Source organism: Falco cherrug, chromosome 3 (genome assembly GCF_023634085.1).
Source record: "Falco cherrug isolate bFalChe1 chromosome 3, bFalChe1.pri, whole genome shotgun sequence".
NCBI lineage: Eukaryota > Metazoa > Chordata > Aves > Falconiformes > Falconidae > Falco > Falco cherrug.
The window spans coordinates 97420702-97445564 of record NC_073699.1 but is presented as its reverse complement, the minus strand read 5'-3'; the positions used below and the strand labels follow the sequence as shown (position 1 = coordinate 97445564).

Genomic DNA, 24863 nt, shown 5'->3' with positions numbered 1-24863 from the left:
GCACATAAAATTTAGTTATGGTCATTCAATTTTGTGCTTGGCACACCATTTCTCTGTTTTGTCCTCACTTCTCAGCCCGGCCACCCACCTTCAGGGACACCCTGGCAGGCTGAAGACCTCGGTCAGGTAAAAAATGAGAATTAGGAATGCATTCTTCTCTGAAAACAGAAAGTGACTTTTTTAGCTATTTCTTTAATTAAGTCATGCCAATCTTGTCAAGCTACGAAACTGTTGCTTTATTTTATCTTAACTGTTCAGGAGATGCTCTGTTTCTCTAGACCTGTGTGTGTGAGGGTGGGTGGCTGCGTGCTGGTGCGATTTTCAGACCCGATTTCTGTGCCAGTGTGAAATGTCCCCCAGCACAGACCGAGACCCTCAAGGGCTACCTAAGCATCGTTTCTGTGAGGAATTTATGCAGCCCTGAATGTGCCAGGCTGATAACTGAACGACTAGTATCCACCTGAGAAGTGGCACAGGGGTGGTGCGTGAGGGGGATTGGTAAACTTGGCCAGCAAGTATTAACTGCAACAAGTCTTCACACTAACCTTGCAGGTCTGGACTCTCATTACTCTCATTGACTTAAGTAAGAGCCAGTAAATTGGGTACACTTCAGCGAAGGACCCTTCAAGCACCAGTGTCCCCCTTCTCCATTTCTTTGCTGTGGCTGCTGTAATGCTGCTGTTGGCACCAGCAAGGAGTGGAACTTGTGCAATGGATGCTTTGCCCTTGTAATTCAATAAAGATGACCATCTCATAATTATTGCAGCAGCACAGAGCTAGGCAGCGATCATTTCATGTATAAAGGCTGGCTGTCCAACCACATTCTGCCTCGCTTCTTCCCATCAGGATGAGCAATAATGCGGTTACACATGTAACAGGAACATCATGGTACCAGACATGACATTTGCATCAAGGAAATTTCAGCTTTAATTGCAGAGGAAATCCTATTTAGTTTGCTTGGGAGCTTGCTGGGTTTTCTTGTGTGTGTGCACTATGAACAGGGCTTTTGCAAATTGCTTGACCTGCTTATGCAGAGAATTTACACTCTTCATTATTGCTTCCTATGTTTCTTTTTCTCTAGGCTCCATCATATTTATTATAATTGTCCTTCTCAGAAGTCTAGGGAAAGGACACAAAGTGATGTACAAACCAGACACTATTTATATTTACTTGTTTAAGGGTGGAGCATTTTTATGTTTCCTTTTTTTTCGTAATTATGCAACTATTTTAATTTTTTGTTCCTTTCCCGCTGTGCTTCACCAAAAGTTGGGATGCTTTGGAAATACCACATTACTTTTTCCTGTAATTATGAAGTTGTTTGTCTACCGAGACACACATGTTTTGGAGCAGATCTGTGCTTAGGAACCAAGCTACAAAAATTCCAGTTAGGAAATACAATATAGTTCTGGATTCAGGGTAATATTTTCAAACACATCCATGTCATTTAAGAGCCTTTATTCAATTCCAAAAGAAACTAATGTGACCCAGGGGATAATTCCTCTGAAATGTAAGACATCTTTGGGTCACTACGTGACTGCTGGGCTCAGCAACGTGAACTTTAGGAGTCTCTGCAAGGCACCCGGCACGGGAGATGCTGCCTCCCCGCTGATGCTGGTTCAAACGTTGCTGCCAAAGCAGCTGCCCAAGACCTCCACCTCCTGCAGCCACCCTCACCAGTGCCAGGACGGTGTTTACTGGTCACGCACCCGTGCCAGGTGGTGCGTGACACATGTTTGTTCGTAAATCCTGGGATGACAACACGAGCTGCCCAGAGAATTGGCCTCTGTCCCTCCTTGCCTGAGCCTGGCATCAGTCATGGTGCACGTTCCCTGCCCTCCAGCTGCTCTGCTACCCCCCCGTCAGTCACACCTGGATGGATGTGCCACCTAGTTCCCCATGGTCTGCCCCTGATTTCCCGCAGAACCTGGGAGAACCTCCTGCAGGAGTTGGGAGCAGGCGGTAGGAGCACAGCTATCACAAGGGGCTGGCACCAGACAAACGGCTTTGCTGGCAGCCCCGGGCTGGCCCATGCCACGCTGCTGCGGCTCTGCTGTCCTGTCTTTTCTCCTCTTTGCACTGACAGTGGTGTCTCTCTCTGTCTTTGTCTGCCATGTGTAATAACATGGACAGGTGAAGAAACCCTGCTGAGTGTTAACACTGTCATTAACTTGCAAGGAATCTGATTCTGAAGGATTCGATCAATCAGTTCTGCCAATTTTCAGAGAATTAATCTTCTGTTACTGGTTTTTATGATCATGTACAATGCAGTTATTTGAACAACAAGGAGAAGGCAAATTACAGACCTACCTAAGGAGACATTATCTACAAGGTACCATATAGGAATACTTTTTTCTCTAGTCTTTTTTTTTTTTTTTTTTAATTTCTCTGGAATGATGCATTTACTAACTTAAAAAGGGAAGAACTTGTTTCTTCTGATTTCTGTTTCAAAAGTAACAATTATATAAACAGCTTTTTTTTTTTAAATATTCAAACCACTTCAATGTGAATAAAGAAACTGTCATCTTTTCCCTATTCATTCATTCATGAGATTACGAGATTCGTGCTAGGCTCAGTTGTACTGCTCTTGAAGCTGGTGGCAATGTATCTACTAACTTCACTCAGATCAGGGTGGCTAAATGGCATTTTGTCCCTGTAAAATAATACATTTTGAGGATCTACCAGCAAATTTTTGGCTGATTTAAAGAAAGAATTTCAGGGGAACATTTCAAGGGAATAATCCCCAGTCACATTTTTGTTGTTTTTTTTTTAACTGAATAAAGGCTCCACCTAGTCTAGATTGTTGTGGAGATTTTTAGGAAAACTAACGAAGCCATGCCCTAAAGTCTTTACTAACTTATAATGGGATGCTCATTCGTGTAAGAGCCACATGAAGGCTTTTCAGAATGACCAACCCTCTGTTTGGAACAGGATTTGCAATAGAGATTCAACATCTGTTTTTTTTTTCCCCATGGATTGTTCAGTCTTGTGAATTTACTGACTCTGATTTTAAAGAATTGTTTCTGCAGCTCTAGATGTTACTACAGACTTGCACGCTTGCTTGCATTTATGATGCACTATATTATTATTAATTATTATTAATGATGCACATACGGAATAGTTGATGTTTTATAAAAAAACACCCAACATCCATCTAACCTAACCCAAACTAGCCAGCTTCAGGTTAAATGTCAGCGGTATCAGGACTTACGTTTCAGTATGTTCCTCTGCTCCAACTCTTCAGCAGTTGGCCTCTGGCTCAGTCGTCTGCGAAAAAAGTCCAAGATCAGTTTTTGGACCATATCACATTCTCCTCAGTTCTCTGTCTTAAAGAGTTATTTTGGGGTGTGAAAGGCAGAGCAGAAAGCACTGACACTGCTCCATTATGTACTTGCTACGCCCGGACCATGCGTGACACAGACCATGCTTCGCTTTCGCAGTTTCCTCTGTTTTCGACTCACGAAAGACAAAATACGTTATGTCATCTTAGGCATGACTCTCCCACCCCTACCCCAGGCAGAGCTGCTGAAAGCTAAGCTACACAGATGTCTCCACTTAATTTCCTTCCTCCCATGCCTGCTTCCTGACTCGCACAAGCATTTCTAGCCGAGACCCAGCTAACCCTCTCACTGCCCTCTCGCCAGCCTCCCGACTGCGCCCCGTTTGTCCAAACAGCGTTTGAACACACAGACAGTCCACAAAAAACAAGGGATGGCTTGGCAGCGCAGAGGGCAGAACAATAGCAGCCCTCCTCCTCCTCCTCCGCACCCTCGCTTCCCTCCTCCTCCTCTCGTGGCTTTTATTAAATCTTACGCTGAAGGATCAGCGTGACTCGCTAGTCAACCTGTACGTAACAGGGTCACAAACCCCACAATCTAATTACAGATGGGGACCCCGAGCACAGAAATGGTTTGAATATTCAGAATACAAAGCAAGGGAGAGAAGCACAAAGGGGTCTTTGCAAAACAAAGTAAACCAGGGAGATGACATCAGAAGTCAGCACTGTTGGGCCTCTTCATGCTCCCCTCCGAGTCAATGGGAGTTTTGTCAATGGTGGCAGCGACAGGACAGAGCCTCCTCTTCCTTCAGATGTGGTCATTCACAGACGTTCCCAACTTGGGGGCCCCAGCCTCTGCCAGTTGGACCACCAGTTCCCCTGCGAGGTACTGGTAGCAAACGTGACGTCAACGCCGGCTGCACGGCTTCGTCTTCTGCAGTGGCTGTTTCCCCTGACCCGGGGCACAGGAGCTCCCTGACACCGGGCTGGCTCTGCGAGGCCGGGTGAGAGCTGTCTGACAATGGCTCCGCACAGCACAGGGGCTGAGCACAGCTGTGCATACATCCCCGGCCTTCTCCAGAGCCAGGAGCTCACGTGTTTGCCCGGTCAGCGCCCCTGCCCCTCGTGTCGCGCACGGTGCACAGCGCTGAAGCACGTGGGGTGGGTAGCATCCTCTACACCAGCTGTACCGGCACCTGATTTTACACAGCCTGAAGATTTCCACCAGCAGAGGTGATACCAGCTGTATGTCCTTTGGGGCCATGTGGGAGAGGAGGATAGAGAACATCTCACCATTACTGATGGGAGATAAAGAGAGAGGAGGACAGAGAATGTCTGACCATCACTGATGGGAGATAAGAGAGAGGAGGACAGAGAATGTCTGAAGAGAGATGTATGAGAGGAGGATGGAGAACGTCTGATCTGACAGGAGATGAGAGAACAGCTGGGTATTGCGAAGGAAAGTAAGAAAGATAAACATGGTTATCTAGTAGTCAAAAGGTGTTTGCATGCTTGGAGTGATATATAGCTATGTAACTGCATGAAAGGTTTCTGCCCTGAGCCTGGTGGTCATGCAGCTGGAATTTGTATCCGGGCTCAGAGATATAAATATGGGCTTCTCTGTACAATAAGGGGTCTCTGGTTGCACCACAGCTGCAGCCCGTGCCTTCATATGTGCCAGAGGGCCACTTTACACCGTGAAAACCAGGCACCAGAACATGGCCCTGTTGCAGTGGAGAATTTGGAGTCATTAGCTTTGTCTCTTTCCCGTGGCAGACTGAACATTTATCTCATTGGAAAAGCATTGAAAGGGACAGAAACTCATCCTTAATTCAGACACAAAGAATGTCTGCAAAGTACCCTGAAGACAGAAAGCGCTCTCCAGGTGCTTGCTATTGCCATCTTTAAGATACAGTAACTGTTGCTAGTGGGACACTTCACCTAAGGACTAGGAAGCAATTAAAATTACTTTATCTCTAGCAGCACATGAGAATGAAAAAGTTGCCACTCTTAGACCCACCATGCGTGTCTGCAGGAACTGAGTTCTACAATGTTTTGAAACCACTGCACCATGATGCTTTTCAAGAGGATGCATCAGAGGGATGGTAAGGATGGACTCCAGCCATCCAGTGTGCAGCTGCTTCTACAGAAGCAAGCATCACACAAGTAAAAGGAGAAATTAGTCTGTAGAGAATGCTCTGGAAAAGGTCCTCCCCTTTCCAAGAAAACAGGGATTGAAGGACTCAGCTAACAGTTCTGTGAAGCACAGTTCACACAGGAGTGTTGCTAGCAAAAGGCAGAAGTTTTATCTATCTACATGGGTGATTTACAAAAAGGACCAAGTCTTCTATGAGTTTACTGGGGTACCTGCCATGAAGCAGGTGCATTTAAACACAGCTTTCACCCCACTGTGTCACTGCTTCCACAAAAGGGGACAGAGATTTATACCAAGTATGCCCTCGGAATTACATGCACCTTCTACTTCTCTGCTGCTCAGAGACCTATAGACTGGGGGACTCTTCCCCATACTGCCTGGTAGGGCCCCCAGTGAAATCCAGCCAAGAATACTTGTGTTTCCTATTAAAAGTCAAACTATTTTATAGGTCCCACTATTCACCCTTCCCAGGCTGCAGAGGGCTCCTGCCTAAATGATGACCACCGTTTTCAAGCGATGCACTTACATGGCAGAAAAAAAATTGACAATTTTGATAGATTCGGCCTGGAGACCTGAAAGCTATCTGCATTTGTGGGTCGTTGATTGCTTCTGGACTCTTCCAAACACAAGTATTTTTGATAGCAAGACTTAGGCAGTAAGAAAAGATAAAGTACCCTTGAGGTAGAACAAAATCATGACCCATCCTTACAGTGAAGCACAGCTGGGGGATGAAGGTGATGCACAGAGGGTGGCTGCCAGTACCCGTGTCTGCTTTCGTCTCCATGAACTGCTGTCACATCCCCCATTTGCATCATCCCTCTGGACTGACCGAGCCTGCCCCTGCTCCCTCATTGCAAGCCCCTCCTTGATGAGCTCCTCAAACCGACCCAGCCCCTTCCCTTCCAAGCTCTCACAATTATCTTTTTTCTTGGTCTCCTGCTCTTTTCATTTCATTTCTTCTCTTGCTGCTAGAGTGACTTCTGCCCCAAACTACCTTTGGGCTTTACAAACAACTCCACCGGCTCCTCCGAACAGAGTCAGTGTAGTTCATTTGTCTTGCCTCTTAAGTTCCAAGTTTGTCAGATATTGAACAGATGTTAATGTTACTATCTTTGAAAATCCTGATACTAGTTACAGATCCTGTAAATCAAGAAATGTAAGCAGCTATTGCTCTGTTACTATGGCTGCAAAGATACAAGTTTTTTCACACCAAATTTCAGTACACCAGCGCCAGTGCACTGCTCTGATCTTGGCAAACACCAGGCATGATACCTCCCCTCTTCTACCTTCCCTCCTGTGCTGCCTAGAATAAAAAAAATATTAATGAAGCCCACCTAGCCTGCAGAGGTTGATTTCAGTGGTTTGATTGCTGGATTGCTGCTGTGCCTTATTTCATTTAACATCACAGGGGCTGCATGAGGCTGTCAAGAGGCCAGAGGTCAGGAAACAAGTGTCTCATTAGCAGCACAGTCAGAATAAACAGGAGAAAACGGAGGTGAGGAAGGAGCCTGGTGCAACAGCAATGAACAGATCTGCTCATGAAAACTGTAAGAATTGAGTGGGATACACGGTTCCGCTGTTGATCAGAAAGGTAAGTCTGGCTGTTCCGTGGAGCTGTACAAGCACAGGTGTCTAATCCAGGAATGGGCAAGTCAGGCTTAAAAAGTAACAGCCTTTAACAAGCATTTTCTGTATCTAAAAGCTCTTGTGTGAACACGCTTGACCTTCACTGTCCCATTCATGAAGTTTTGCAATAAGCTTCAGGCATTCAAGGGGATAGAAAGATCTGTTTTTTGTAATTTGTTCTTTGCAATGTATTGCCTTGTTTATACTTCATGTTTTTGCAGTATTGTTAACAGCAGTTTTGCAAATACACCAACAAAGGTTTTACTACAAAGAAAACCTTCCTAAGATTTATGTTGACAAGAAGAAAGCTTTGCTAGAATTTTACTGAGAAAAATAATATCCAAATGAGATTGTCAGTGAAAAATAAAACAGTTTGCTCACACTTACAAAGATAAACTTGACAGCAAACCAATTTTATAACTTAATTCCCTGCCTGATCAAAATGCAACACACTCTGTGTGCTAGAACTATACAACAAGAGCTGAGCAGCTCTTTGTAAGGATATTGTCTGGTGGCTTTTTTTTGTTTGTTTGTGCTGGGTTTTTTGTTTATTTTGATTTGGGTTTCTGAATTTGCTCTAGGCTGGGCTAGGCAAGTCATGGTGGATGAGTAAGAGTTTGGGGGCAGGAGGGATAATCATGCAAAATCAATTGCTGTAGACCTAAAATATTGGCTGGTGGGGATGTAATCTCTTCAGGGAGCCAGAGGAAAGAAAGGCAGCGTTTTCACTGATGGAAGCTGCTGTTTGGAGCCTGCTGGGCAAACTGAGAACTCCGAATGGGAAGTTTCTGCTCCACGTGGCAGTGTCCTGCAGGAGCAAAGAAAAACTGGCTGTACATCTCCCCAGGCAATACACAACACTTAAATGAAGAGCCCACCCAGTAATGTTTACTGTGCTCTGCAGTGTGGCGGTAGCCGGGGGCTCTCAGGACAGTGGCCAGCTAGCTGTGGGGCTGAAGGTCAGGGCTCTCAGGACAGTGGCCAGCTAGCTGTGGGGCTGAAGGTCAGGGCTCTCAGGACAGTGGCCAGCTAGCTGCGGGGCTGAGGGTCAGGTTCTTGCAGCCCTTTTGTCTGGCACCTTTGAAGCACGGCGCTCTGGTTGTCTGTGCTGTCCCCTTTGAGGAGTCACGTGGTTTCTCTCCTTCATCTCTCATTTTGTTGTGGATGAGCTCTGAGAAAGAGCTGGTTAATGCCATCCAGCTTGTTGCTATGTGAACAGGATGGTGCTGGATATGTGTTTTCTGTGTACCAGGAATTCATCTTTGCCTCTGCCCAGAGGACAAGAAAATTCAAGAGCTTAGTATGGGCTCATCTGTAAGTATAATGGCTGGATATAGTACAGGGCTTGCTGGAAAGTGATGACCTGTGTAGTTGCCAGGCTGATTAATTCTGGGTGTTTGCAGATAAAAGAGGCAGAACCCAGCAGCTCTCCAGCGCTTGAATGGTGCTATCTGGTGTGCGTGACCCAAGGGCAGGACTGATGGGCAAACAGGTCACCAGGTGATAACAACAGGGCACACAGCAGTATGGTGAGGCATCCAGAGCATCACCAAAACATCTCTGAGCCCAGCCATGCTCACACAGCTGTTCCTAATGACTTAAGTCACTCTGATGTAAAACAACTTCTGAGCACAGTGGGGCATAACCTCTAGAGCAACTCCTGAATTTATTCTGTAGATGCAAATCTTTTTACTTGGTTGCAACCGGGCTCATACCACCCTAGAGATTGCTCTGAGAGAGGAATAAATCCGAGCTGGGCACACAAGAAGCCAGCTGCCACAAAGAACTACTTGTCACATTCTTCTTTAGTTGCCATAAATGAGCACGACTGAAGCCAGTAGAACTGCGTTGATTTACATCAGCTATATAGTTCGACACGAGGAAGATTCAATGGGAGTAAAAAATCTTACTGTTGCTTAATTTAGCTTGCCTTTCCCAATAATAACGCTGATAGCAAAGCAATATTGATGAAGCATAGGCTACCAGGGGCTCTTTGCACTCCATTGCCAAGTACAGAAATCTGGGGAAGAAAATCTGGTGTTTGCTTCTGACGGTTAACTGTTAGCAGAGGGCAGGAATGAAATACCTCCTTTCCTTATGTCCCTGCACAACGAACAAAAAATATTTGTAAGCCTGGAGGTTCACTTTCTCTGAGGTACCAGCCCAGATATTGCCAGCCAGACTTTAGAGTCTACAGAGGACTATCTTCCTCCTAACAGGATTTATAAAATGGGATTAAATACAGTTTTATCAATGAGTGAATAAACTAGAGGGCGTATTAAATAGAAAATACCTACTCAAAGAGCAAATGTAAGAGTTTTGCACCATTAAAATTCCTGTACTAGACTCCACTAAGATGTTGGCTAATTTGTAGGATACATTATCTCTTCCTTTAATCTCTCCTTCCTGTGTGACAAGTCTCTGGGTATCAGTCATGATAATACACCTTATAACTCCTTTTCCTGAGAAATTAAAGGTGATAAAACTGTGAGGAGTGTCTGCCACGATTCAGTTACCATGTAATGACTGCTGTCCACTTCCCTGGAGGTGGTGGTTCTTCTGCAGCTACGAAGGAGCCTGTGGTGATGACTAGAGCAGACCGAAGTGGGCAGAGACCCCTGTCCATCCCTGGGAAAAGGGGTGAAGCATCTCTGAGACAGAGTTTAGATGAGAACTAGCTAGATCATTTTGGTAGGAAGTGCTTGCTATTGCTGAAAATTTTAAAGATGAAAGTACCAGTCGAAAATCTAAGTATTTTTAGATGGTGCTCTACTGGGAAGGTACTTCTGCTGCCTCAGCATCCCAGTTTGTTCCCTGAACTGGACCACCTGGTCCAGGATAGCTACAACAGTCCCATGCCCTGGAGGAGAGAGGCAACGCTTTTGCTCTGCAGTTATTCTTAGTGCACTGCAAGAAATACAGAGCAGTCTGGCACATGAACTAACCAAATAACAGTTCCCGTAACACATCTGCAGTCATGTATCCAGCTGGGCTCTGCAGGAAAAAGCAGATTTTCAACTAAAATTGTTAAGATTTTAATTTAGGCTCTAAGCAGTCTTTTACTACCCCTCAAAATCATGCTTATTCCAGACTTGGGTTTGTGTTGAGAAACAGCTTCAATATAAACTTTAAAGCTCCGCCTAGTCTAGATTGTGGTGAGGGTTTTTAGGAAAACTAATCAGCAAATTTTCTGCTTGCTCAAGCATCTGTGGATAGTGAAAAATATAACCAAGATGGCCCTTTGTTTAAAACTCTAAACCTGACCAATCTGTTTCCTTGTTCTTTAGCCCATGTGAATCCATTCTTGATTCACAGGTCAAATAATGCAGTCTTTTCTGTTTCAGCTGACTGAGGGATTGATTTATTACACTTTTGATTTACTCTTGGGAAAGTTACAAGGTCCCCAAGAAAGAACAGGCTGCCCAGATTAGGTCTCCTGGGGAAAGAGAGCCATATTATAAAAAATGTAGATTTCAACAATTCATTATGTCTGCATAAAGTTAAAACCTTGCCTATCATATACAGAACATACCTCTTTAAAATACCCAAATAAAGTCGAATAATCTTGGGCCACGAACTCTGTATTTTGTTGAAAGAAATAAAGGAACAACTAGGTAGTCTTATGACTCTGAGTACAAACAGGGTGAATCATGACATACCCAAATCATCGATCTTCCGTTAGACCACAGTATCACAATGCAGACACCTGCATTTTCCCAGTTACTTAATTTCTTATTCTTTTCTCAAGGTAAAGCCAAGTAGTGATAGACACACGAATTCAGATTTCGCGCCCCCCCTCTTCACTAATAATAACTGCAAAATGCCTACTGATGTGGAACATTGCAAGGCCATGCAAGCTCATGTCTCATACCTCAAGCTCTAAAATGGAGCCTCCTCTGTTTCTCTACCGTACCGTTTCATTAATATCAAACCTTTTAGCCAAATGCTGGCTGTTCACATAAAATACTACCATGCAAGTTTAAATGATTTGAAAGAAGGGCATGGAGGAATTAAGTTTTGCAGCATTAATTCTCAGATCTCTTATCCCTAATCCCAAGACCAAAATATCCAACAACTGCAGTAGGAAACAAAGAACAATCCTTTTTAGAGAAAGGGAATTTACTGTGAATGTAATTCAAGAATATATTTTCAGAACAATAAAAACGGGATATTTCTGAGTACTAGAAATCTAGAGCAAAAAATGTACTAAATGCTGGTTGAAAAGCTAAAGCATGCCAGAAAAAACAGATGGCTGTTAAGACCCATTGTAATAAAGAAAAAAAATGTTCTAAAATGTTAGCTATTGTCCTTCTGTTGTCTGTACAGCATTGTGAGAAGCCACTTGCTTCTCCAAAGGTAGTAATATTGAACTAAAAGCTGATTTCACAAAGCTAAAGAGATCATAATTCACAGTTCAAGGTCAATCCATGAATGACTTGAATAAAACGGCACCACAACAATCAATCTGAGTTGAACAGGTATGCTTGCTTTCTATATGCATTATTGTGTGCGGTTTGTTTTAAAATGTCTTTTCTCTATAGTAACGTGGTTTTTTGTCTGTGAACAAACACACTTCCAGCAACGAGTCTTTAAAGATGCATTTTTGAAGGAAAGACCTAGATGCCTAACCTTAGAAACAGTATTTGCCCTACTTCTTATAGTAAGTTACTTTTTTCTGGTTAAATACAATATTCTTTTCCTCCAAACACTAGTCTTTGGAGGCTTCTCCTACCATCTTCTGCACTTACTCAGTTTTGAGGTGTGACCTTGCATTTGGAAGATCTGTGGGGGACCAGATCACCATCAATATATTTGCAAAGGTGTCCCCAGCCTTCTGCTGCCGAAGGGCTTCCTGGGCTCTCCTATGGACCATGCTGCCAAACGACAGACCTGAGGCAGGGGCTTGGACCTCCTCAGCGCTCTGTCACCCAACCAAGCCAGCAGTGACTGGTGTTGCGACACCACCCCCGGTGCTTTTAGCAACTTGGATTAAACCAGTCTGCGGTATCCCTCTAGCCTCCAGCACAAGGCTGTTTCTTACCATACATTACACTCTTAAGAGCAGAGTCATCTCCAAGCAAGAGCCAGAAGAGCGGAGCCCCCTTCCCTCTTGGCATGTCCCCCCAACCCTGGCTCCTGGCGTTCAGGGAAGCTCACATGGTTGAGCATGCTTTGATATAGGAATAGAGCAGGAGAAATATTCCTGTGCATGCATGGTGGCCTTGGGGTGGAGAGAAACAGCAACATTTTAGGTGGGAAGAAGGTCTGTGGGGCCAGGGAAGAAACCACGGAAGGAGGTTGAGGGATGGCAAGAGCACAGCCGCACTCCCCAAACATCCTACAACCCTCTAAAACCCCACTGATTTTTCCCAGTGCCCCTTTCCTCTAAGGATCCTCTTCTGAGAAATCTGCTGCCACAAACTTAAATTTTACCCATGCCAAGAAGCAGCTGCCGGTTTGGAGGAAGGATCAAGGGCAGAAGCGTGTAACAGAGGAATCCTCTTCCCTGTATTTAGCTAGCGTGAAGATCTGGCCTCCTGGTTGGCCTCTGTGGACCACAGTGACTATACAGTGATTCTATATGGACCACAGTGCCTGTATGTGCATAGCCTGTGCATTAGCAGGTAGTTTACACTTCCAGCACTGCTAGCATGCAATGTGTCTCCTTCAAAAAGCAACAGCACCCTACCTTCTTATTCACATAGGCACTATGTCATCCTAAAATATCAACCCAGGGACGTTTAAAACACGTACACAAACAAACCAGGTTTGGTTGGCAGTCCAAATAATCTGTGACCGTCGTGGCAAATTTCAATCCAAAATGCAAAAAGCTCTTGGTTTTTAACAGAGACAACTTGTGCAGGAGCTTCACCAGCTTGCTGACTCAAAGAGCAGAGAAAGAGGAATTACATATATCCCCTGACCGTGTTAGTTTGTTATAGACCATTTTACCAGTGCCAGCATGAAGAAAGGCAAACAAACGATTCTGCAGAAATCAAATTCAACTCCAAACAGGCACTTTGCATTGGTAATGTCAAAAAAGGAGCGACTTACCCACTTTCTGAGAAATGAATCAAAAGCTAAAACACACAGTGACTTGGAACAGCCACAGTATAGGAATTCCAAATAAACGCTTTTATAACATAAGTTGGCAGTGTTAGCAATTCAAAACCATGATAATTCAGTTTCTAGGAGAAAAGATGCATAGGAAATAGCATGGTGCTCACACTGTGTCTTGTTACTGAAGTGGAAAATTCCTGGAAGTGGACAAATTTGAGAGCTTTAAGAGTGATTAACTATTTTGTGCCAGAGGGATTTCAGACCCCCAGACTGCATGAAAGGCAGGTGATAAATAGCAGTGACTTACTGCAAATGGCTGTGGTCTAAAAGGTTCAGTTGGAGATTAAGAATTAAGGTGGGGTGGAACATTTGTGACAGACAGTAAAATTACCAAAAAATTGAGTTCCAACAGGTTAGAACCTATCCATGAGGTGAGGTCAAACTTACTGAGTAGTTTCAGCTGAGAAAACCATTCACTGGACGTACTTTCCTTCAAAATAAAATAATTTTTTTAAGCGTTAAAAAATACATCGGACAGAATACTTGATTCTGACCCGAAATGCTAGTTTTCAGTATGCAATAAAAACTAAAAAAAAACCCCCACCAAAAAACCCTCAATTTGCTATTTTTATTCAGTTTTCCCTACTCCACTTGTTAATTATTTTGTTCCATTTGAGTACCAAATGCAAAAAATCCCTCATTCAGCCAACTCCAGCAGACACAACCCTTCTTGCAGGAACTGCGACGGTAATTACAAGCACAAATCTGCCCAAGCAGGTTACAAGGAGAGCTCTCCCCAGTAGCTGCGGTGCCAGCTGCAGTGCAGATGTCTGGGTCATTCCTGGCCATTTAATGGTCACATCTGGATCTGTGATACCTGCTGGTCAGACTGGGTCCTTGCCTACCTTTTACAGCATTGATTCTTTTGTATTTGCATCACTGTTTGCAAATTAATTTCTTATCTTTCTAGATAATTTGTTTCATCACCCTACCTTACCCACCATACCTCCTTCAAGAACACAGCCTTTACCCTTCTAGCTGGTGTGTATTTAACACCTTCACTGCCAGAACTTACTTCTGCCTCTATGCATTAGCAAAGTCCAGAAATATTTTTCTAAAATTGTAGCACCTCATGGAACATCAATGAAAACATGCTGCACCAGAGACAGAAAATACCAAGAATGCCTTGTTTAAAAAAAAAAAAAAAAAAAAAAAAAAGAGAGAGGAAACTATTCACCTGGTTAAAATTAAATAAACCTTAGGAAACTGCAGTTATTTTGACAAGATATTAGATGTTATTTGCTCACAGTTATATCATCAACTTTAGGTTTAGAACTAGTGGCCTAAAAGCATGACAAGATCTTTTTTACTCAGAGGAATTCTTGTCCCATCTGCATTTTCTTCTATCAAAGTTATTGAGATGCACATAATTAGCCAGAGGCTAAATTTGGACCATAAAGCCATAATCTTTAGGGTTTTTTTTTGGTTGCTTCGTAAGTATTTCCACAGCAAAACAAATAGAACGTTACAAAGAGGCTTATTACATCAAATAAGGAATTAGCAGCAGGAATCAATAATCTCCAAAGTAAAAAAGATCCTATTTCCAGGCAAATACTCTTCAAAATAAACAAAAAAACCCCAACCCTCTGCAACAAAACACTTCCAGAGGGACACTGAAACCCTGTGTGCTATACTGAACAGGCTGCAGGCTTTCTTTTTGTCCTCTGTACAGTGTGACATCAGCTTTTTGACATTTTATGCCTGAAGTTTCAAGGGCTCAGTTCAACCCCTCCTGAAGTACCTCCACTTTCAGCCTCCTGACTAACATCAGGTAACTGTTCTCTTGCCTGCACATTCCCCAGCTCCCCCTGACACTTTATCAATGTAAAAACCTGCTTCATTATTACAATCTAGCTGCTGGGGGGAGACCAGTATTATTTTCATTACTTTTTTCCTTAATTCGAGCTGATGTTGAACTACAGAGGGGGAGGGAGTGCTCAATGACATCTTCCATCTTCCTTAAATAAAATGGGAGAGAAGCCTGTTCCTGGCCCAGCTGACCTGAAGAGTCATTTCTTCTTGACATTTCAGACACTTCACTTCTTAAACCCCATTGGGACAGGGTTGTAGATGTCTTCCTTGTGATATTTCAAATGACGATGCCATTAAAATGCACATTTTTGCAATTGTTTGTTCTTTAAAGACAGACTGCTTCAAATTGGTGATTGATTTTTGAGCTCCTTACCAGTCTGAATAGTTTTACGCAGCTAGCATTCAGGCAGAGAGGCTGGAGAGAGTTAATATTTAAAATATTTTGTAAGCAAAATGAGGAAAGTAGATTTGTTCATGGCTGCTGACATGCCATAGGAGAAGCCTGGATTTCCCTGCAGGGCACACTCAGATGCCAGGACTGAAATACCTCTGTCCTGGGCTTTCAGTGTCCTGGTTTTGTGGCATCCACTTGTTTTCTGCACATCCAGCTGCAGTGAAGGCGAGGGGAGGGGGCTTGAGAGAGGGAGCCAAGGGAATCAGCACAGTCACCCTGACAAAAATCCCTGCTGAACACGTACCGATGATGCACAAAGCATTCGTAAAACTGAAAACTGCACCTACTGCTAGGAGAGCCTGCAGATGGGTACGTGGAACGTGCTGCCTAGGATGGCCTAGGCAAACAGATACAGTGCCTGCTTCCTAGTTCTGCTCGCCTTCAGTATTGGTTTAAAATCTGCAATTTTTCACGCATCAGCAGCGAGCTGAAGTAAAAGAACACACTCTTTCAGCCCTTCCTTCCAACCCCCACTGGCCACAGCCACGTGGACTTGCCTTTTGCTTTACAAGCATACTGAATTTACATCTGTACCTCATAGTTTATTGGGTGTTAAGCCCACCCTCGTGACTGGAGATTACCTAGCGCTAATAACAATTCTGTTACTGCTTGACTGCAGCGGTGCTCTGCTGAGCCCAGCTAATGAACATCAGCTGCCAAGGAAGAGGAGGGGAAAAAATGTCTCGCAACTATTACACTCTGTCAGCTTTTCAAACTCCGATGAGCAGTGTTTTTGGCAAAACGTGCATCAAATACATACTTCCACCCTGTTTTCTTACTAGAGCCATTAGAACATTGCTGTACTCTGCACTTCTGGAGATCATTGCTGTTGTAGATACCAGGCAGCACCACTGCAGGCTGGCTGGGACATTTTTGAGAGCAGCAAGCTCCCAATTCCCCAAATTGAGAAAGAACAATAAACTGCTGTTTGTTGTCTCTGGATCCACCCAGAGACAGAAAGTTTTGAAGGCAGATCTTAAGGTTCTGCTTCAGATAGCTGGAAAAGGAGAAAAGAGCTATACAAGGATGCAAGGAATTTGAAACACTCTTGGAAGAGAAACTGGGACTCTGGGGGTTATTTTTCGCTATGGCAGAGGTGGATGGAGGGGATAGGGGGGTGCAGCACTGAGAGAAATGCTTGCTGAGGGAAACTGGGTGTCTGGAGTTGATTTCCATGTGAATACAGCGTGCCTGTGAGATGTTCTTGCTTAGAAACTGAACCCTGGTAATTTTTTCCATGGAGCAGAACATGAGGAGTTTGGTCTCAAGGGCTAACCCCATACTCTCTTGGAACTGAAGTGAGCTAGAGACTTCTACAGGCTACATGTCATAGACAGGCATTTGTCAGAGCTTGTGACCTGGCTAAATTGTTTGTGCCGACACAGCCATTGTGCAATAACCCAAAGTAGGAGAGATTTATCGAGCATTGCATCAGAACAGCCTTGTAAGACACACTCACAGTAACCTTAGACTGGGGGGAGCGAAGGGAGTCAGGACTGGGAAAGTCTGAGACAGAACTTGGCCACTCTGCAGGGCCACAGGCACACAAAAGATCAGCCAACGCTGCATTTCCAAAGGTGAAGACCTTGCTAATACACAAAGATGTCACCAGCTCTTCTGATGCCTTGTGCTATCGCAGAAGGGTTGAGGTTGGCAGGGACCTCTGGAGGTCATCTGGTCCACCCCCCCTCTCCTCAAGCAGGGCCACCAAAAGCCAGGACTGTGTCCAAGTGGCTTTTGAACAGTTCCAAGGAGGAAGACTCCACAACCTCCCTGGGCAACCTGTGCCAGTGCTTGGTCACCCACAGTGAAAATAAATATTTCCTGGTGTTCAGACAGCACCTCTTGTGTTTCAGTGTGTGCCCACCACCTCTGGTCCTGTCACCAGGCTCCACGGAGAAGAGCCTGGCTCCGTCCCCTCCCTTCAGGCATGTATACACATTGAGAAGATCCCCCCTGAGCCTTTTCTTCTTCAGGCTGAACAGTCCCAGCTTTGCCAGCCTTTCCTCATAGGAGAGATGCTCCAGTCCCTTAAACATCTTTGTGGCCCTTCATTGGACTCTCTCCCATATGCCCTTACCTCTCCTGTACGGAGGAGCTCAAAACTGGACACAGCACTGCAGGTGTGGCCTTACCAGTGCTGAGCAGAGGGGGAGGATCACCTGCCTTCACCTACTGGCAGTACTTTTTCTAATAACACAGCCCAGGATACCATTAGCCCTCTTTCTCCTGCCAAGGCATGTTGCTGGCTCATGTCCAGCTTGGTGTTCATCAGGACACCCAGATCCTTTCTGCCAATCTGCTCTCCAGCTGGGCAGCTCCCAGCATATACTGGTGCATGGAGTTGTTCTTCCCCAGGTGCAGAACTTGGCACTTGCCTTAGTTGAAATCCACGATTCCCACCCGTCCATTTCTCCAGCTTGTCAAGGTCCCTCTACATGGCAGCACGACCCTCTAGTGCAACAATTCCGGGTCATCAGCAAGTTTGCTGAGGGTACACCTTGTCCATTAATGAATGATGTTAAAGAGGACTGGTCCCAGTATTGGCCCTCAGGGGTATACTGCTAATTAGTGGTCTAGACTTTATGCCATTGATCACCAGCTTCTGGGCCCAGCCATTCAGACAATCTTCAATCCATCTGCCCATCCAGCCCATACTTCAACAACTTCACTGGGAGCATCTTAGGGGAGACAACACTGAAAGCCTTACTGAAGTCTACATACATACCATCTACTGCTCCTCCCTTGTCTACCAGGCCATTGTGCAGGTTCATCATGTTGATCAAGCATGACTTGTGAAACCATGTTGACTACTCCTGACGACTTTCTTGTCCTTTACGTGCCTAGATACGGTTTCCAGGATTAGCTGCCCCATCACCTTCTCAGTGATCAAGGTGAGGCTGCCTGATTCCTGTTATTCCCTGAGTCTTCCTTCTTGAATATTTGTTTGACATTTGCTTTCCTCCAGTCTTTGGGCACTTCTCCCAGTTGCCATTATTGATCAAAGTAACGTTAAAGAAAATAAAGATGGCACAAAATCTTTCATACTGCTGCATCAAATTCATCCTTTCAGCTATACTTTTATGCTCAACAGTGAGGCGGCATTGTTCTCTCTTGAGGTTTTTAACAAGTGCCCTAATTTTTAAAACATGATACGTCTAGTGACAAGTGCACAGAACCGAGAGAAAGGCAGGGTACAGTGATGGGCAGGTGGGAGAATCAAATCTGAGGCAGTCAAGTGCGTAACGATCAGGGAGAATGCTGAGACAAGTGAGCTGTGATGCCAAGTATTCCCCCACTGATGCCCTTCATTTCCCTGTCACTGTCTTTGGATCTGCTCTAAAATCCTTCAGACTGAGGCCAAGGGCTGTACCGTATCCTGAACTGGGGTAGGGTGGAGGGGAGCTACTCGCACCACTGAAATACAAGGAGAATCAGACAGAAGAAAGACTCTGAAGAGAAGAATTAGTCAAGACAAAAGGAAATAAAAGTACCTCCCCAAAATGTGTCACACTTGATGGGTTTCAGAGGCAAAAATCGTATCTTCTCACTGCTGCAACGCCTTTTCTCATCTGTCATGTTACATTAGAAAGCATGATGGAGCCTTAACTTGCTGGAATTAAACAGTGTGGTGCCAAATGTTGGTAGCTCTTATAACTGCAGTAATTAGATTTTCTTTGCTAGTCTGAGAGGGAAGCTGAAATGGCTGGTGAGGTATCACACATCTCAGCATGTATATCTGCCCAAACAAGCGAGGGGCAATGGTTCTGCCCCAACCCAAGGGTGAGGGACACCAGGCATTTACACTCAGTTAATTGGGAAAAGAGAAGGAGTTTCTGGGGACGTTCTGGCCTTGGGACATCAGCCACTCCTCCTCCTGAAAGAAGCAGAGGGAGGGTTTGGGATCAGCTCAAGAATTCCCTGGCAGGGGAGATTTAAGAAGGCACCAAACTCCCCACTTCGAGACTGATGTGCAGCTGCAGTGCATCCATAAGCCCAACTCCAAGCAAATTCCTCTCAGAGAGGCTGCTCACCCTCTCTCTTTTACAGCTGAAACCTGGATGTTGGGGCAGGGAAGTCCTTGCACTGGGGCAGAGAGTGTTCCAGGCAAGCCAGGGAGAGTTCAGGTGCTCCAGCTTCCCCGTGCAGCCAAGCAGGCCAAAGGAGCTCATTGGTCACGCTGCTCCCAGGCTTGGCTGGAGGTTGGCCAGTGATGGGGCCACGGAAGGACCTTCATGGCAGATGGCCAGAGGCTTTTCCCTGTAGCTTCTGTGAGTGCCTCCTGAGGACAGCATTTACTTGCGGTTTACATCTCCCTGCGTGCTCCCCCACAGGACCTGTGTGCAACCGAGCTGCTGCCATCCCACCACGTGACCGAAGTCCCCCGAATGCTGCCATCCACCATCCCACCAGGTCACTGAGGTCCCTGTGCGTGTAGAGGAGAAGGGACCCAGGCAGTGTCCCTGTTCCCCACTGAAGGAGCAGGCTGGCGCCTCTGCAGCCCCCGCTGGCTGAGACCAGGGTCTCCTGCCTGAAAGGCTGGATTTTAAATCAAGGCCAGTTGATTGCACGGAGGGAGGAAGACCATTTCTGTCTTGATTACTGCAAGAAAGGAAATCATGAAGACTCTGCCAGCATGCTGAAAAGCTCAGATATTCTGCAGGATAAATAGTCCAGCCTGACATTATAGATCCTTGCTTATTTAGCAAATACAATATACTGAATGCTATTTTTATTAATTACTCATTAACCATCAGTGTTGCTGCCTCCGGAATTCAGGGATGTCAGCAAAGAACTAGGTTACTGAATTTACCTTGGTGCTAACGTGCTTTCCCTGTAGTTTGCTGGTTTGAAGATTATTTATCATCAGAAAGGCAAGCACTGAATACAGGCTGCATACTTACAGACAGCTGATGCGGTCTACTGCACATGAGAGAACTTCCTCTTCACTAATGTTATTAACATAAATGGTAATTTTACATGGTCAGGTCTGAGGCTAAGGACTTTGTTTAATCCCCACATATGGTCTGCGCAGTGCTTTTGAATCCCAGTGCACTGAAATATGAGCATAATTCACATCTGCGCTTGCCTTGCAAAGACTGGTTGCAACTTTTCTGCATGTATTCAAAAAAAGTCGCTGTCCATCTCTACGTGATCCTCACGTTAACACTGTATCTTAGGGAAAACAGGCAAAATTCCAACCTTACATAATCGTACCAGTTGTAGTGGTAACTATATTTGATTTCTTGGTACATTTGTCCAAAAGACATTTATAATCCTATATAAAACAAACTCATAAGACATTAAATCCTGTTTACTACAGGACTAACTCTTCAAAGTCACCTCTATTTACTCACATACAATAACCTGCATGTGAAACTCCTGTTTTTCTGGACATAGACAGATGAACCTGCACACAAGTTAAGACTTACTTCTTTAGCATTCCTGCTTGTGCTCACAGTAATAGTCACAGTGCACATATATGAGCACATATATACTTCAAAGCTGATTGGAGCCAGGATAAAAACCTGATTTTATGTGTTTGACTCCTTTACGAGGATAACCTATGTTAATCTCCTGCACGTGTTGCCAAATAGGCCATAATACACCAAAGGGGAAAAAAACTGCAAACTGTAACTTCTGAGAGAGGTTAAATATTTTGCTCAAAAAGCAATTTCTCCATTTTACAATCATCAGGCTATAAAGTGAAATTTATTCCTGCCAGTCTGCTTCTTTTGTCTACTTGTACTGCCATCTGATTTGCTTCCTTTACGGAAATTACAAGGTCATCCAAGCTGAGCAACTGTTGTGCTTGTGATTAACTCCCCACAATCAGCAGACACAAAACATGAAGATTTATGGTTAGTTTTTTTCCAAGGTGGAAATTTATGAGCTAGTTCTTAATGGAGATGCCCTAAATTTGTCAGCATTAACCAGAAAAAAAAAAAAGTCAAACAAACCACCTTTGTTGTCTTGTTATAAAGCCAGAATATAGTATTTTGAATCAGCTGCTTCCTTGGTTGTGTTTGTTTCACCTGGTTTTATTAATACTTGTCATTCTTTTACTCAAAAGAGTACTGTGTGGACTCCACATGGCCTCTTGTTTAACGGAGAAATAAAAGATTATTTCTATTATCGACATATGTTATTTCATTACTGCCACAAGCTTGCATTATATCACCATGAATTATTTTGCCCAGCAGAGAAATGGGGCTTCCTCTGAGGTAAGAGCTGACAGTGGCTGACAACTTAAAGCAACGCTGCAAACAATCCAGGATGGAAAATGAAGGATACCACACCCCACCGAAACGGCAAAGGAAACTAAGGTAGACTAAATATATTCGCCTGGGCTGTGTTGACAGCTCGAGTTAGACCTCAGACACAGACTGTGTCAGGGGGGCTGAAGAGGATGGGAAGCACGAAGAGGAAATTGCAGCCCCGTAGTGTATTCTGCCTCGGCTTCTGCACAGAAAGGATGGGAGAAACAGATGTTGCAACGACAGCGCGGGGTGACTTGCGCTGCTTCCATGAGAGCAGGCACCGGGAGCAGTGACAGACCCCAGGAATAACAAGTACCTTCCTGGGCTGGCAACGTCTCTGATTGAAATGAACTTCTGACACGGAGAAAACACTTTCCATTTCACCAGCGGCCATCCGGGTGCCTCTGGGGAGACCTCGCCCTCAAATGCTGCTGCCTGTTGCCTGTCATTAAGAGCATTCCTCTCCCCAGCACAGCGTTCCTCCTCCTTTATAGGAACGTAAACAAATTGTCTCTGCGCATTTGGAGCCCCACCTTCTAACGTGGAGAGACGCATCTGACCAAGGACAGACTACAACCACTCTGCAAGGCTTTGCTTTCATACACAGCAAACATCTGCTGGCTCTGGTTGAGCAAAACTGGTGGCAGAAGGAGTTTGCTCTGTCCCAAGGTAAAGCTGTGACAGTGGAGCGATCACACTGCCAGGGTCCATCCAGACCACAGGTTAAGGGCACTGTTCACTCCACAAACAAGGGAGCACCTAGAGGTGATGTGTTTTGTGGTGACATTACCCACTGTCACCTCCCCATTCCCTTGACTGCTCCACTGACCTTTTGCCATAGTAAATTACTCAGATGAAGCAACGTCACGCTGTTTGTTGTTGAAACTCATGTCAAAGCCATAGTAATAGCATCATTTGTGATGATGGACTTGTCTTTTGCTGTGATGAATGATGTTGTTAGCTACGAAAATTCCTAATATAAAGAGACAAGTCCAAACCGTGCTCCTTGTCCTACCGAAACACAGAGTTCAATGTCTAAAGAGATCCTGATATCTGGGTGGTTTTTCAAAAGCATGCAAACTTTGCTGTCAATGACAGTTTGTCAACTAATGGAATTTTCCAAAGTTCATAGGCACATACATACATTTGGAGACCCCAACATACCTTGACATCTATGTGTATGTGTGCATGCATTTCTCTCAGTGGCTTGCCTGAGGTCGTAAATGGAAGATGCAGCCTTCCCAGAGTGTTTTACCTACAAAGCCACCATTGCTTTCAGAGCAACAGAGCTTGCCAGGACATCAATCACAGAAAAGACAGCTGACAAGGGTCTTGAGAGCCCATCTCCCATCCGTACCCCACACAAAACCCCGACCAGTTCTGCTCAGAGTATTTATTACTGGCAGTTGAGCCCATGTGTGTAACAATAACTCGGTTTCAGCTTGTTGCCCATAGATAATCACCTGCTTTTGCTGCCTTCCCCCTGATGCTAAGGGCCATTTAGATAGCTCCCTTGGGGTTTCTCACAAATGTACAGCTTCCTCATGAAGGTAAACTAAAAGGGGGGAAAAAAAAGCTGTTTTCCCTAGGTACCACCACAGCTAAAGCCCAGGCTGAGCACTTTGCAGCTTTTTTTTGGTCACCCCCATTCATGCATCTAGCGCTGTCGCATCGTCCCCTCTAATCCAGGATTTAGATGAGCTTGTTTACCACAATCCCATTTTCCGTGTGATTTATCCCCAGCACCCGACATGGGAAGAGGCGAGCCTCACACACACACACGCGTGCGCGCTGCTGCGGGGATGAGCTCTTGCTTTAGGCACTTGCTTTTCTCTCATTAGTGGAAGCTAACAATAAGTGTGAGAGAATTGCAGACGTCAGAGGTAATTAGGAAGAAATTATTTCACGTTACCCAACAAAATGAGGTCTGTGAATAAAGCCTAATCCTGCTGTCTGCCCATTCTCTTTATCCCTAAATGACTCAGAGGTGGGGAGGGCACAAAATGCTCCCCACAGCGCGGGCCGCGGAGCAGCCACGAGGAGATGCAGCCATGCCTGACAGGGGCCACCTTGCTGCCATCCTCTGTCGGAACAAACCCTCCCCTCAACAGGACTGTGACACTGTTTAAACAATTAACCATTTCAAAAAGCCCAATCTCCTCACGGCCTAATTTTTTTGTAAATAAAAATGGTGACTTTGGAGTGTTCAGTCCCCTCAGGCCTCTGAGGGAACTGCTGTGCATTTTAGCGATTGTATAAAACCCTTCCTCAGTAATATCTATCTCTGTTCCTATCATGGTATCCTTTTCCCAAACTGTCCAGTGTTTCTACTCTTCTTTCTGGTTCACGTTTCCTTCTATCTACAAACATACTCCATTGCTCTTTCTCCTGAGTAGTTTCCCTCACTCAGAGGGACACACGGACACCCAGCACCTGATGTGAACCACTCCAAACCCCTCATGGCAGCCTCATGACAGTTTAAAAATCAATTTTATACTTGTGGGAATTCACCAAGTTCATTTCATCACAGGATTTCTGTTTCTAGGCAATATTTTTCAGTAGAGCTGAGGAAGACGTAGTATTGATCAGGGAATGCGTAGAGTAGATTACCTTTCTGATCCAGGTAGTAGGTGACCATCATCTGTCAAACCTGCAGCTCCATAACAAAGATCTATGCTTTTCCATGCTTCATTCCTCAGTCATAGACATCTTGGTAATATTTCCAAAGCATCAATGGGACTATAAACGCATCTATCAGGTGTGCACGTCCGTATCTCAAGCATACATATTTACAGCCCTATGCACACAGACAGTGTCTCTGTGATCTATTTTCATACTTCCCATCCTTTGCCTCGTGATATTTGCAATGTATTATTTATATGGCTTCAGATCAAGGCTTTCTGCTTGCTGGTGAAAGGACAGCACCCTGTGAGGTGTTGTAGCGAGTGAATCTAGGCCTGAACAAAAACCAGTGCAGAGCACGACTGTGTATCTGACAGAGTTGCGTGCCATCGGTTCACTGCTTTAAAGCCAGCAGCACGCATACAGCGGCACACACACAGGATTCAGCCGAGCACAGGGACGTCCATCACTCAAAATCACAAGAGAGACAAAACATAGTGTGTGGACACCACAAGAAGTTACTTTCTTCTTTATTTGTTT

The 24863-nt window shown here is 44.8% G+C and overlaps 1 protein-coding gene across 2 annotated transcripts in view; it reads right to left on the bottom strand.

Moving 5' to 3' along the window:
• PHACTR1 (phosphatase and actin regulator 1) overlaps positions 1 to 24863 on the bottom strand; it is a 300846-nt gene that overhangs the window by 18796 nt on the left and 257187 nt on the right. For both annotated transcript variants that reach the window (XM_055703434.1, XM_055703433.1), the window contains exon 9: positions 3209 to 3264. In XM_055703434.1, the coding sequence (XP_055559409.1) occupies positions 3209 to 3264 (56 nt within the window). The remainder of the gene's footprint in view (positions 1 to 3208; positions 3265 to 24863) is intronic.